Raw genomic sequence first — 14,521 nt, forward strand, 5'->3', positions numbered from 1 at the left:
TAGATGTTTCTGAGTCGGGCAGAGGAAAGAGAAAAGACAGCGAATAGTAGACGGATTCGGGCTGAACAAACGGCGCAAAGAAATAGGAAGAGCGGAGGATTTGAGGAGGGCTGAGAAGCAGAAGAAAGGGCAAGGTCGGGATTTTTTTTTAGGAACAGAAGGGAGTTTGTTCGTGCGCTGCAGAAGTCGTGTCTCGTTCGAGAGAGGACCAGCAGGCCGGGGGCGGGCAGGCCGCTGCACAGAGGAAACGGACGGACTTTGGATCGGAAGTGCGATAAGGGACTGGCGGGCGGGATGCTGATCCGACGTATTGCAACTGCGCCTTATTCTGTCTGCTTCCTTGCTGCTTCCTTCTTGTCAACCTGCCTTAACTGATGCAACTACGTAATGTACAGAGCAAGGCATCCGTACAGAGTAAATGATGTAGGGACGGATAGGTACTTGGAGGTATTCCGCGCCTCAGCCCGAAGCATCGAAGCCCAAAGTATCTGTCTGTGCCTCTCATCCCGGGAACCAGCAGGGCTGTTGCGAGTCGAAAGCGAGGTGGTCCCTTCCTTCTCTGGCCTCTTGCTCTCCCACTCCCAACTCCCAGCGGAAAGGCGTTGCTCAATTTCCCTCGGCCGACTCTACCTACGTAGGTACTCTCCAAGGTGCCTCGGACTGGGCTTACCTTACCGCACCGCTTCGGCGCGGACAGTCAGGCTTCCATTCTCTTGCTTCCTTTGGTAGAACCAAGCAGCCGCGGGACAATTCCGGGGCACATACGTAGTAGGTATTTCGCCCCTTCCACAGTTCCTTCTGCTGGTCTTGTAAGTTGCCGCTGTCATGTACCGTCTCCCCGCCATATCATTCCATACGTACACACCAAAAGCACGGTCTTCTCGGCTGCATGCTTAGTCATTCCGCAAGTGGACCACTCAGAATGGGGCAGATGGACTCTGGAGCTTCGACCAGCGGATCCCGAGGGGTCGGTGCCGAGATTCTCGTACGCTAGCGTTCCACCGCGGAAACTTTACCTTTATTCTTTCCTGCATTGTGCGGCAATGGTCGACTAGAAACCGGCAGAAGCTCACAGCACCAGCAACATAAGCTTCTATCGAGAAAATGCTTTCTTTTGCTGCTTGCCGCCAGCCACCACATGGCCCTCCCCTATACGGTAGTGAACAGACCGTGGTTCTCTACTCCCCCAAACCCCCTGACAAGATGGTCTAAGGAGGCGTTGACGGACGACTCCTATGTCCCTCAGAAGAGCAGTTCGATTTAGGGCCTAGATTGCGGATACTGCATCCCACCTTAAGCATGGTGAGGAGGGTACGGTGTGTCTGACTCGGGCGGTTCGCTGAATCATTCATCGTTGATGACACCGCAGTAGCCGAGATGGACGAGAACAGCCAGCAAACCATTTGCCCCTTCGATCAGGTTGGCAGGCGACGATAGGCCACAAGCCTAAGTAATAGTAATAGTAAGGGAACAGTTAAGCGAGACCGATTACGAGCCCAGCCCTCGGCAGCCGGGACACTCGCTCATTGCCTACGATTGCGCTCTGATACTACCTTAATGATACCTTACGGCTTGGTTGCGGTTGATTCTCGGCATTTGTACCCATACTCTGTACCAACTGCCCCAGATATTACCTACACCTCTCCCACCACCCAACCAGTCTTTCCTCTCTGCGAATACCTTACCGCTAAGGTAGTGCATTCCGCGGCTGCCCGATTTCTCGGGGTCCGTCGCAAGTCACTGACGCATTCCATTTCAGGCCACGTCTTCATCAATGATAGCCACATTTTTATTTCGGCCGACGCCTCCGGCACCCAAGCCTTTGCTTAATGATACGGCAACTCGGCCTAACAATTTCAGATCACTCCAAGTGACGCTAGGGCGTAGCGGTGACCCACGCGGGCCGTACCTCGATACTTTTCGAACCCGGTTTCTAGAATGCCTTCTTCTTGGGAGCCGACTCGCCCGCGTATGATGATCATCGACGGCGAGGCCTATTACTGCCAACTGGGATATCGGACCGGTAGAGAGTATCAAACCGAACACGAAAGCGCGGACTTTGTTCGGCCTAGCGGGCCTGTCTCAAACAGTATCACCCTAACTCTCACGGCCGTCCCTGGCTGCACAATGTCCGTGGAGTGGAGCCGAAGAGTCGACGGTATCACGGTGCGCCGGGTCCGTCCCAAAGTCCGCTGTTTCCATGATTTCGGCCGGCGATAACGTGAAGGAGAAAGATCGCCAGTGTCTGCCTCAGCTCTTTCGTCTAGCCAGGGTGGTGAGCCACGCCGCCACTGCCGTAGTGAGACCGGATCGGCATCCGAAACGGTCACCGGAGCTCTTTCCTGCAGAACCCACCAGAAGGACCAGGCCTAGATTACGGGCCTGCTGGCTTCTCAATCTCGAGTCTCTGGGTGGTTTCGAAGGTGTCACCGCAGCTTCGGTCTCGGACCTTCACGCCAGTCCTGGCTTTCCACCACCGGCAGATACCCACTCTGATGCTACATGGGCCGTCTACTTGTCCGCAACTTGCAAGCGGCGGTTCACCCCCACGCCTGTGTTTGCTGGTGAAATAGAAGCGAAATAAGGCCATCAACTAACGGCAGAGAACCGCCGCCAGGGCACAGGGCTCGAGCGCTCGCGGGAACGAAAAGGAGCGCAGAATGAATCGAGCGTGGTACGAGCCCGTCTCGTTAAAAGGGAGTCTGGGCCGACCGCTCGAGACGGAAAGCCAGACAGGTTTGTACCTTTCGCCATATTGCCTCATTTCCTCCCGACTGGACTGCAGAGCAAATTCTGTCGGAAAGTTGTCTTTAGGTCATCTGCCTTGGCCACAACTGCCAAGTTTTGTAGTCTTTCCTTTTTCCTTCTCATCTTCAATCTCAACATGGCAGGTCTGACACTCGTCCATTTCATTTTACTGTCATGTTATTATCGTCATGTGGCCAGCGATGACAAAAACGAGTGCATTCGATGTCATTTACCCTTTGAAAATAGCCAAGATGATCGACATCGGGCGCTCTGTGCCGCTGGCTACCTATGTGCCCGCATTTTCACGTTCGATACCGTTGCGAGACGCGACGGCATCGAGTCCAGAAGTTTTGATCGACGGCAATCGATGCTGGCTCATTTGAAGCGGGAACTGGGGTTGATATTATTCGGATATTCCCAGGCAACACGTGCAGCGGAAAATAACGACCATCATCCCGCATATGCCGCAGCCTGCCAGCATCAGCTTCAGGGGAAGAGAGGTACTTCCCGTCCATCCTGACTTCCGTTGCTGCTGGTTGTTGTTGGCGCATGTCTACACATGTAATTGGGTTGTCCGACGCGGATGTGGCAGGTTTCCTTGGGTCGGTCAACGGATTCAGAAAACACCATCGGGGACCGCCATGCAACCCGCTTCTGCATCTGCATGAATACGAATATGACCGGTTCAAAGCCCTGAGGACGTCTGCGTTCTCAAAGGTGAAAGGTGATGCATGATTATGCCAAGAGGCAAGCTGTTCGCAGTTGTGGAATACTCCATGTTTTACAGATTGACAGACTAATCGACTAACATAGAACTGAGGCTGAATATCAAGGGATTAGAATGCGATTCGCGAATGGAATTCAGACTTGACCAAGTTGATTCTCGCCTCCCGAAGTGATGGGCCAAAACCCTGAGGTGTGTGTTCAGCTGGATGGGACCGTTGCCATCCCCGCCTACCCGCGCCCCGGCCGCCGCCCGCCTCCTAATGTAGAGTCACAACTCGGCCAACGTTTTGGTCCCGGGCCATTCCCAGCAGCGAGCTTCAGCGAATCCAGGGGTTCAAGGCGGGGGTCGTCCGTCATCCCCTCTAGGCTCTAGTCGAGGCTTGGCCCTCTCAGTCTCAGGGACCTCTAGGCCTTCGTGTCCAGTCTCCAAAGACTATTGGATCAATGCCCCCATCTGCCCCCTCGTCGCTTGGTCTGCGGGAGATGCTGATTGGGCGTGGCCCTTGCATAGATCCCCTGTGTCGCGTGGCCTGTGCCACGGAGAAAAATTGTGACCGACTCTCTGGTGATTTGGGCGAGGCCATGGGCTAAAGAAGCCACATCTCGGGTCACCTCTCCAGGCTCTCCTAGTCTCTGACAGAAGACGATGATTGGTGCCGAACGTTGGACTACGGCAAAGAGTCTGATGCCCCAGTGGGCGAATTTAGCCAAGCAATGTCGATGTGCATATCAGAGACAAACATGGGAATCATCAACAGTGAGAGGACCTTCCAAACCCAGAGGGTGGCAAGGAGATGCCGAATGAGAGATGCAGGTCTCAATTGGGAGAGGAGCTAGGTGTAATATGATGTGATCGCATACTATGTAGCTCGCAGTGCCTTGGGTGCTTGGGTAGCGGATGGCTCAGGATCAGGGGAAAGGCATGGCATGGACCGGCATGTGACCCTGGTGACTTTCTTCTGCCGGTCTTGACCATCTTGTCTTGAGGAGAGACGGGTCGGAAGTTGGAACAGGGCGGGCATTGACGGCTTGTGGCCATGGCCCTTTGCTCGTTGCTGATATGACGACGATGAGAAAGAAAACATCATGACCAGTGCCCATCCGTACGGTCTACGGATACCGCTACCGGTACCCACGGAATTCGGGTAGGTGGATGCTGCGTGTAATTGCGGCCAGCAAGGCACCCCCAGGCAGTATGTACCTTGCCTTATGCTTCTTTCGCACCCCTTGGCGGCTGATGGTGGTGACTAAGGTGGTCCAACGGCCAATGGCGCCCTTTTCTTCTTTTGCTTCTTCCCGTCTGCTTCTTTTCTGGGCTGCGCGGTGGATTATAGGCTCGGTGGCAGCAACCCAAAGCAGCGGTAGTTAGCCATTCAACCCCCAGGTCCCCAGGAGGGAAGGCGGTGTTATTATTCCATGCACAGTCTTTACTAGGTAACTACCTTACATTGTATGTACCTTGGAGTCTTGGACGGGAGGGGCAGCAGCTGGAGAGAGGTTGGTGCTTGCAGCTTGGTCCGGGTCGATTGGGTCGATTCCACTCGGTTGATTGCTTGCTTGATTGATTGACTGGATAGGCATGTCCGAGTTTCTCTTCTTGGGACCTGGGTTGCTTTATTGAACAGGTTATATTGGATTGGACGGGCTTGCCTTGTCTCGCGGCTTGCCTGTCTTGCTGCTCGGTCTCCTTTCCCAACCCCCATCATCATCATTAACATCCTCTTTCATCATTAGTCGTACCCACCGGTTCAACTTGCCAGCACCACGGCAATCACAAAATATACCCCGACCCCGATCCGAAATGCTGTCCTGTCCTGTCCTGTCCCGTCCCGTCCTGGCTTGATTTGATTCTCTTCTTCCACTGCCGCATTCTCGACACTGTCAATCCGTCATCCATCCAAGCTATCGTACACCCGCCTTTTCCGCTCATCCTCGATACTTTGTGGCGGCCACCAGCGACGGTGCACAAACCTTTTAATGCCGTAAGACCCGGATCATGGGACTCGATCCGACGCAACAATGGGTGAGTTACACATTTTCCAATTGCATCTCTCCGTGTACTTTTCCGGGTTTCCACCGGCCTTTCCCCCCCCTTCACGCGTAGCTGCTTCAACCACACCGAAGCATCTTGGAGCACCTTTGAGGCTTGCAGTGCCTCCCCCAGCCTTCCCTACCTCGCTTGGCCGATTTTGCCTTTTGTGTCATGCCATGCGGCGCCGCCTCGCCTTGCCTTACGTACGATGTGACGGACACTCGCCGACGCGCTTCCCTCGTCTCTTGGTCTCTTCGTCTCGTCTCGTCCCGTCTCCCCCTGGCCCGCCATGAGGTAGGCAAGCAAGGTGCTTAGTCTGACCTGACCTTTCTCGCCTCGTCTTCATCCGCCCTCATCCGACGCCGCTCAAGGGTTGCTCGTCGTCCCGTACTACACGACCACCACCTCCAACGCTATCACGCCCACCGGCAACACCACCTTACCTCATTCGCAAACCACATCCGCGCTACCCACCCGCTACACACACCACCAGCTTGCACGCAACACATAGACACTGGATCCACAATCCAGCCTTGCGCCGCTTCCCTCTGCCACAGGTCGAACCTGCTGCGCAGCTCGCCTGGGCTTCTGTTGACCGTTGGTGTGTTGCGGTGCTGTGCGTCGCTCTTCGACCCTTGGGTTTAGCGTTACGCCCTCCCTACCAAATCGTGGCCCCCGTCGTCCCTCTCCTATCCCAAATAGTACTCTCGTCGTCGCATCTATTCTCCTTCTGGTCTGCATTGGCTCTGGTGTGTGCTAGACCACACATCTGTGCACATTCAAAACGTCCAACGCACACAAACCTCCACCCCGTCTCCGTCCCTACGCGCAGTCTGCCGTTTCACAAGAGAGGGGAAGGCCTGTCACTAACCATAAGACGTCGTCTCGTCTAGCACCGTCCCAGGCGACGCTGCCCGATCTTTTGCAGGAACCGCCGTTAAAGTTCTCTCCGCGATCCGTCACCACCCTCAACGAAGAAGACGAGGACGACGCCGATTGGGACCGAACCCTGAGACCCGCCGCCCTCGAACCCCATCCTCATCCTCCGCTGCCTCGCTCTGTCACCCATTCGCGCGAATCCTCCTTCGAAAAGCTCTCATCACATCCGCTTCCTCCGATCTCTGGCTCCAACCTCTCCTCTCCCCGAACACACACACACGCTCAATCCCGGACAGGCCTCAACGGCGTTATCGAACGAGTCGTCGACCCCAAGAGCGCTTCATACGGTCACCATCGCCAGACCTCCATAGTTCATGGTATTCAACACTCTAGAAATGGAAGTCACGCCAGCACGTCTTCGAGTCCTCTCAGCCCGCAGATAATTGCTGCTGCTGGCGCGGGCCTTAACCCAGATCGTTCCGACATGCATGCCGTTGGCCGTTTGGAACCAGACGCGCCTCCGGGGCTGCGCCCAGGCACCGCCATGTCTGGCACCACCGTAGCTTCTGGGCCTCTTGTCCCCGAAAGAACATCTTCAGCTACCGACTTTTCCAATTCCTCAGTCCCGCAGAGAAAGGTGGAACGAATGCACAGCAAGACGAGGCGCGAACATGCACAACACCACTCCCACTCCTCAAAGCACCACAGGGATGAGCAAAAGACTGTCGGGGAATACGCTTTGCATGTGCTCTTCACATCCGTATGTTGGGCACCCGCTCCGTCTTCGCCTGGCAAAGTCTGATACTAACCTATTCTCTAGTTTATTGCGCAAGCCGAGGAGAAACTCAATGACTGCATCACAGTGCCGTTTGAACCCGAGCCGCAGGTCGAACAGATCTGCGGCCCGGGGGTCGACCCATCATTCGACCAGATCATTACCGCCTTGGGCCACATTGCCCGGCCGCGACCGAAGCCCCTGATAGATTCCATGATGTTGTGGAGGAAAAGCAAAAGTGATGCAGCCAACGAAGCTCGAAGCCAGCTGCAGCAATCAAGGGGTGCGCCTCCAGGGCCGCTCCAACGCAGGAATACCGAGCCTCTGCAGCCTCTGCCTGGAGCCATGGACAATGGTCTGACCAGCCCTCAAACTTCTTTGGCCGCCAAACAAGAGTTCGTGGCTCACGCCGAACGACGTTCTACCGTTTCCATTTATATACTTTGCCGGGTACTTCTGGAGGTAATCAGTCAGACGAGTCTCCCTTTCTTAACCCTGGAGATGGAGGAGAAGTTGGAGGGCATCATTTTTGGCCAGCTCAAGATCGCCGACACAGAGCAGCTCATGGTCAGCCCGCTGAAACTTGCAAACTGGAATCTCTTCGCACAGCTCCTAGGTGTGATGAGCGAGATCAATTTCAGGGGCGTCACAGAAAGGTTTCTCGGAGATCTTGAACGATCCCTCCAGGAGCTGGTTGCCAAAAGTCCCACATCACCAGCAGGCCGCGATGCCGAGGGCAAAATCGAGCTGGTTTTGGGTGGAATGAAGCATCTCAAAGTCAACATGTCACATCCAGAGGCCTGGGAACACTCATGCGACTTCATGGTAGCCATTGGGCGCCTGTTCCATCGCTCCCACGGCCAGCGAGTGAAGACGGCCTTCTGCCAGGTGCTTGAGACGCTTCTGCTCACTGTTGCCGCCAAGGCCACAAACCAAGACCTGGCGCATCCGAAATGGATCGAGGTTCTCGGCGCAATCGGTCCCCGCCTTGCGCAAATGTTTATCAAGCCTCGGCATTGGGGGTTCGCCTTTCCCTTGACAGCAACGCTGCTCTGCGTTTCTCCTCCCGAAACATTTGGATCCCAATGGCTTCAACTGATTCTCCCTCTACAGCCGAAGCTCAAAGACCGCTTCACCCGACCCCTTTGCCTCCAGGTGATTGCCAGGCTGCTGTGGACGTATCTGTACCGAACCAACGATACCTTGCCGAATACGAACAGGAAGCTCGATGAGGTTATGAAGTTGGTCTTGCCAGCAACGAAGCGCAGTCTGATCGCCTCCGACTCAGCTGTGACGGAGCCGGTGATTCAAATCATCAGAATCATTGGATACAAGCAGCCCGAATACTGCTTTAAGCATGTCATCTTCCCCTTGATCAACGCGGAACTATTCGTATCCAACAAAGACTTGAAGGTGGAACAACTCGATCCGGATCGTATGGTCATTGGAATCAGAGCATTCCTTGCCATCATGTCTGACCTAGAAAAGGCCGAAGATGGTCGGCCGCCTTTTCCAAGCTCCTTCCCCCCACCACCTACAATTGAACGCGGGCCTGTCTCTCCCGTGATGGCCTCACCGCACCACACTGCGTACGCGGGGTCTGCCTCGATAACGCCTGGCGAGGGTGAGCAGCTCTCTCGCCCCGTGCGGACAGCTGCCCTAAGTGACATTGTCCGTGAATACTATCATAAATTCTGCGAGATTCTTGGCAAGATCACCATCATTTGCGACAACACCTTTGGGGGGCAAGCTGTGCTGGATGAGAAGTTCAGCAGTCCGGGCCCCAAGACTCCTATCGCAGACACATTCAATTTCTCACGACGGGATGACCACCAATCTCCTGCTGACCACAAACAGGCGTTTTACGAGCTTTTACATGTTGCCGTTCAAGCGTTGCCTCGCTGTCTTTCTGTCGATATACCCTTTAACTCTTTGATCAACCTGCTCTGTACGGGAACCGCCCACGTGCAGTATAATATCGCTTTCTCATCTGCCCAGTCGCTCAAGGCCATAGCCCGGCAGGCTCATGCACAGCAAGTCACCATGGGCTTCGCTCGCTTCATCTTTAACTTTGACGACCGTTACTCAACCATGTCCGATGGTGGCATGCTCGGACCGGGTCACATTGAGAGCACTCTGCGTCTATACGTTGAGCTGCTGCAAATTTGGATCGAGGAGATAAGACGAAAGACTCGAGATGCTTCTCTCGACCAACTTGAGGCGAGTGACAAACGCGGCGCAAAGCTTGATCTGTCCGGCATATGGGCCGAAGTTGACCAAGCAGAAGCACATGGCTTGTTCTTCCTCTGCTCGCAGTCTCGGAGGGTCCGGTACTTTGCCATCACCGTCCTCCGGCTCATCAACGACTTCGACAAGGCGCTCCAGAACCAGGACAAGGATACTTTGCGAGTCATTGACATCTTGGAGAATGATTCGATGCAGGTAATGAACTTCAATGACGAAGGTCTCTCTGTCGCTGAGAGGAGCAGGCTCCAGAGGGGGATGCAAAACAGTAACATTCGAGGCGCTCTAGTGGAGCTGTGTACCAGTGATGTCTCGTACGACACGACGTTGTGGTTCAAGCTCTTTCCCAATCTCATCCGTATCGCGTACGAAAAGTGCCCTTTTACAGTCACAATTGGTCGGGACCTGATCTGCAACAGAATTCTGCAGATGTACAAAGCTATTGTGCTTTTGTCGGAGCCATCCAGGGGCTTGTACTACGGATCAGATCCCGGGAGCGCCCGCGTCGCTGGTAGGACACCAACAACACAGCCGGAAATCCTCGTGGAACAGTGGAAACTCTATCTCATATTCGCTTGTACGACTCTGGCCGACCCAGGAAGTGTTGTGGCTGCCAATCCTCAAGCCGCACAGCATAGCCGAAAGACGTCCAAACCTGCCTCTGCAGACAAGATTGTCTCAGCCAGAGTCCTCTTCAAGTATCTCATACCCCTTTTGTCCGTCTCATCGGCATCAGTCAGAGACGCAGTCGTCCTGGCCATGGGTTCCATCAATATTCACATCTACCGTACACTCCTCGAAGAGTTGGCAGGGCAAGTCTCACGTTGCAATGACGAAGCTCGCGCCCGTATCCACCAGCGTACCAATAGCAGTCCAAGACGTAACCGGAAGATGGATCTCCTGAGGACCGAGATTACGCATGTTTATAAGCTTACCTGCCACTTCCTCAAGATCGAAGACGTCTACAACGACGAATGGGTCCTCACGAATCTCGTCACCTACACTAGGGATCTCAAGCTGTTCCTTATGGACGGAGAAGTTCAAATGGACTGGGAGTTTCAGAAACTCAGGCGGCACTACTGCGGCCTGACGGAGGAACTCTTTGAAGGGATTAACAGAACCAAAGATCCCTCAAGATGGATGACGTTCGAATCTCGAAAGTCTGCCTTTTCTTTGATGGAGGACTGGTGCGGATTCTCGCCAAATCAGACACAAATTCGAGTCAGAGAAGACACCATGCGGCAGTCCCTCATTGACCAGCAGTCACTCGGAGAAAGAGGAACAGTCACGGCAGCCATGGAGATCGAGAAGCGCAACCTTCGTACGGCAGCTCTGAGCGCTATGGCTGCCCTCTGCGGTGGACCAATGAGCATTACGACTGAGAGTGGCGCAACACTCCAGTTCGACATTCGAAGGATGCTGGCTTGGATCGAGGCCATCTTCAACTCAGGAAGCGACCGTATGAACGTTATTGGCCGCCGGGCCTTGCAGAACTTGATCATTCACAACCAGGAACTACCATACCTCCTGGAACACTGCATAGCCCGCTGCTACCTATCCGACGTTTCCAAGGTTCAAGAGAGCTATTTTGCCGTCGTGACCAAGGTTCTGCTCGAACACCTTGACTACACGTGTCCATTTTGGAAGTTGCTTGGGCTCTGCCTCTTCACCCTCGGTAACGACGAAAGTGAAATCCGATCAAAGTCTGCCCGTTTGATGAGGGCCCTCGAAGAGAGACAGCAACCAGGGCGTACTTCCAAGATCCAGGACTACGACATTAGCATTTCCGACAAGACAAAGGCGGTCTACAAGCTCGCGCAGTTCGAAATCTCGAAGCGACTTGCCAAACAGCACACCGAACTGGCGTTCCACATCTTCTCCGAGTTCACCCTATACTTCAAGGATCTCCAGCCTGCCTCACAGCGGAATGTGGTTGCCGTCATATTACCCTGGATCCAGTCGATAGAGCTGACAGTCGATCCTAACGGCGGTCCTATCGCTCAGTCGTACGTTCTGTTGGCCAACCTACTAGAGATCACCATCAAATCGAGCGGCGCTCTACACAACGAGGTACAAGCCTTATGGCAAGCTCTCGCTACCGGACCCTACCCTGGAAACGTGCGGCTGATCCTCGACTTCATCATATCTCTCTGCCTCGAGAGACGCGAGCAAAATTTTGTAGAATACGCTAAACAGATTGTGGTGTTCCTCTCCAGCACCACCAGCACCCCCGGCATGAAGGTTGTGGAATTTCTCCTCTTGCAAATTACTCCGAAAGCGATGGTTCCAAACGAGAAAAAAGATGCCATGCCGCCGCCGCCTGACATCGGCCTGCTTCCGTACTGTGCAGATCTGGGAGAGGCACTCCCCGTGGGCACGAAGCAAGCTGGATTCTCCCTCGGACAGCTTTCCCTCATCCTTCTTGTGGATCTCATGGTTTCTCCTGTGCACCTCATCCCCGAGAACGTACCGGTGCTACTTCAGGTGGTGACCGTGCTCTGGGACCACTACACCCCTCTCGTCCAAGAGCAAGCCAGAGAAATGCTGATCCATCTCATCCATGAGCTTGTCATTTCTCAACTGGATGACCAGACGGAGCCTACGGCTAGGGCATCAATCGAAAACCTCATTGACATGATTCGCCGCCATGATCGATCAGTCGTCTGGGGTTACGAAGACAGCAATGGCAAGGCCGACGACCACGACAACAAGGTCCCTCCAAGCATGGAATTCTTGACAACCGAGGTTGTTAAGACGTTTGAAATGACCTACCCGGGCATCAAAGACCAATGGGGCAGGCTATCCCTGACATGGGCGACCTCATGCCCCGTCAGACACCTCGCGTGCCGCTCATTCCAAATTTTCCGCTGCATCCTCACGTCACTGGACCAGTTCATGCTGGGCGATATGCTCGCCCGCTTGTCAAACACCATTGCGGACGAAGACACCGAGATCCAAACATTTGCCATGGAGATTCTCACCACACTCAAGACGCTTATCCTCAAGCTCGACGCAGACAAATTGCTCACATTTCCTCAGTTATTCTGGACAACGTGTGCTTGCTTGGAGTCCATCAACGAGCGCGAGTACTTGGAGGCTGTAGAGATGCTCAACGAGTTCCTGACAAAGGTTGACTTTAGGTCGCCAAACGTTCGCAGGTTGTTGCTCGATGGCCAGCCTTCGAGGTGGGACGGTGCTTGGGAGGGTCTCCAGTCTTTGCTCTACAAAGGGTTGAGATCATCCATCTGTATGGAGGCCACGCTCAGCACGTTGAACAAAGTGGTTCAGCTGCCTAGCGACGGACTCATTGGTGAAGACAATCGAGTATTCTTCGCGATTTTGGCCAACTTCCCACGCTTTTTGCACGAGATGGAAGAAGAGGAGCCCAGTCAGCAAGTTCTGCAATCCGCAGAAATCCTGTGCGCTGTTTGCGAGACCCACGGATACGGTAACGTCGCTGAAGTCCTCCAGGAATACGTCAGCTTCAAATACCAGGGCAACAACAGAGAGTTCCAGAGCCGCCTATTCGCCTCGCTCCAGGACCACTTCCTTCCCAACCTGGACTTTAAGATGGTGATTTTCCTCATGGGCCTGCTCACGAATTCCACCGCGTGGGTGAAACTCAAGACGATGAACATTTTGAGCATCGTCATACCCGAGATTGATATGCGGAAACCCGAGCTAGCTGGCCACGGTTCTGATCTCATTTCTCCTCTCTTGCGTCTACTACAGACTGAGTTCTGCATGGAGGCACTAGAGGTCTTGGACAACATCATGACAATGTCGGGGAGCGCCATGGACAAGCAACACCTGCGAATGAGCATGACTCGTTCCACTTCAAAGACGATCCGCAAGGAATACGAGCGGACTGTGAGTCTGTTTGGTATTCCAGAGGCATCAGGGTGGGCCATCCCGATTCCTGCTAGGAAGACCGATCTTACTCGCGCCAACATCCACGCCGCATTCTACATGTGCCAAGCCGCGGAGGGAATTCTGACGGAAGCGACGCCCACGCCCGATGTCGAGTTTCACACCGACGATTTCCCGTACAGCTATTTCCAGATGCCCGACAGGACCGAGACGATGTTGTCGGACGAAGGACGCGGCGACGGACACCTCGGCGACCTCGTGACCAAGCTAGACAGCCTCGACGATTTCTTCGACGATCTCGGCTCGAGCCCACCCAGCGACGGCCGCTCTTCAAGGACCATCACCGAGTTCTCACCGGATAGCTTCGAGTCCGGAGCGCAGTTGTATGATGAGCAAATCCTGCCAATCCTGCATCAGGCTTCAAACAACAGCACGTTCCAGAATGGGTTTACTGACAGGCCATCAGCTACGGCAAGGGATCCGAGTTCCAATACGATGAATCCTGGAGCTTTTAGCGCGTCGGCGGCGGCTGGCGGAGGCGGCATGGGAGCAGGGGGATCGCGACCCGGTCTCCACTACAGGTCAATCACGTCGCCGTCGGCCCCAGCGTCGTACCAGCCGCACATAAGCGAGTTCACGTCGGATGACGAGTTCCCCGAAGACGTATTCTCCGATGCGGACGACGAGCGACCGAACACGGGCCATGGGGGCGAGGGTTCCTTTTCTCTAGAGAACATGATCAAGCCGCTCGCGCAGAGTACGAGATCTCGAATGCGTCGTTTAACGGGAGGCAGATCACGCGAGAACGACCGACAACAAGAGCTTTTCCGAGCCGAGCGGGCCGTCGCGGCGCAGCAGGTTCCCAAAGTGCCGACCAACTTCTTGACAAAGATGCCACCGCAGGGAGAGATGCTCTAGAGGACGAAAAGGCGCAAAGCTCAATTAAAATAGTTATCAATTCAACTATACCGTGTACACTGAGTGCCTATCCCACCCTAACGGACGAGGGATGGAGGAGACATTACAAGTTTACAGAGCTTGGGAAGCCAAAAGATCCCCCGTTGCAGGGTGGGTAGAGAGGCATACAAACGACTTACGTAGCTTCGTATCACGATGAAGCATGGAGGGGAGGAGAGAGAGAAAGAGGGAGAGGAGTAAGATGGGGGCAGGGGTTAACGTACCTCACCTAATAATGAAAAAAAGAAACAAGGAATTCACACGAAAGTCTTAGGAATCACAGCATTAGC

At 54.4% G+C, this 14,521-nt stretch overlaps 1 protein-coding gene across 1 annotated transcript; it reads left to right on the top strand.

Moving 5' to 3' along the window:
• Positions 1–5,470: 5,470 nt before the first annotated feature.
• CORC01_11380 (cell morphogenesis protein PAG1) lies at positions 5,471–14,192 on the top strand (the record flags this gene model as incomplete). Its single annotated transcript, XM_022623004.1, has 3 exons — positions 5,471–5,497; positions 6,411–7,145; positions 7,206–14,192. The coding sequence occupies 3 exons, from the start codon at positions 5,471–5,473 to the stop codon at positions 14,190–14,192; spliced, it is 7,749 nt and encodes a 2,582-aa protein (XP_022470477.1).
• Positions 14,193–14,521: the final 329 nt, after the last annotated feature.

The sequence above is a fragment of the Colletotrichum orchidophilum genome, assembly GCF_001831195.1.
Source record: "Colletotrichum orchidophilum strain IMI 309357 chromosome Unknown Scaffold_123.1, whole genome shotgun sequence".
NCBI classification, from domain to species: domain Eukaryota; kingdom Fungi; phylum Ascomycota; class Sordariomycetes; order Glomerellales; family Glomerellaceae; genus Colletotrichum; species Colletotrichum orchidophilum.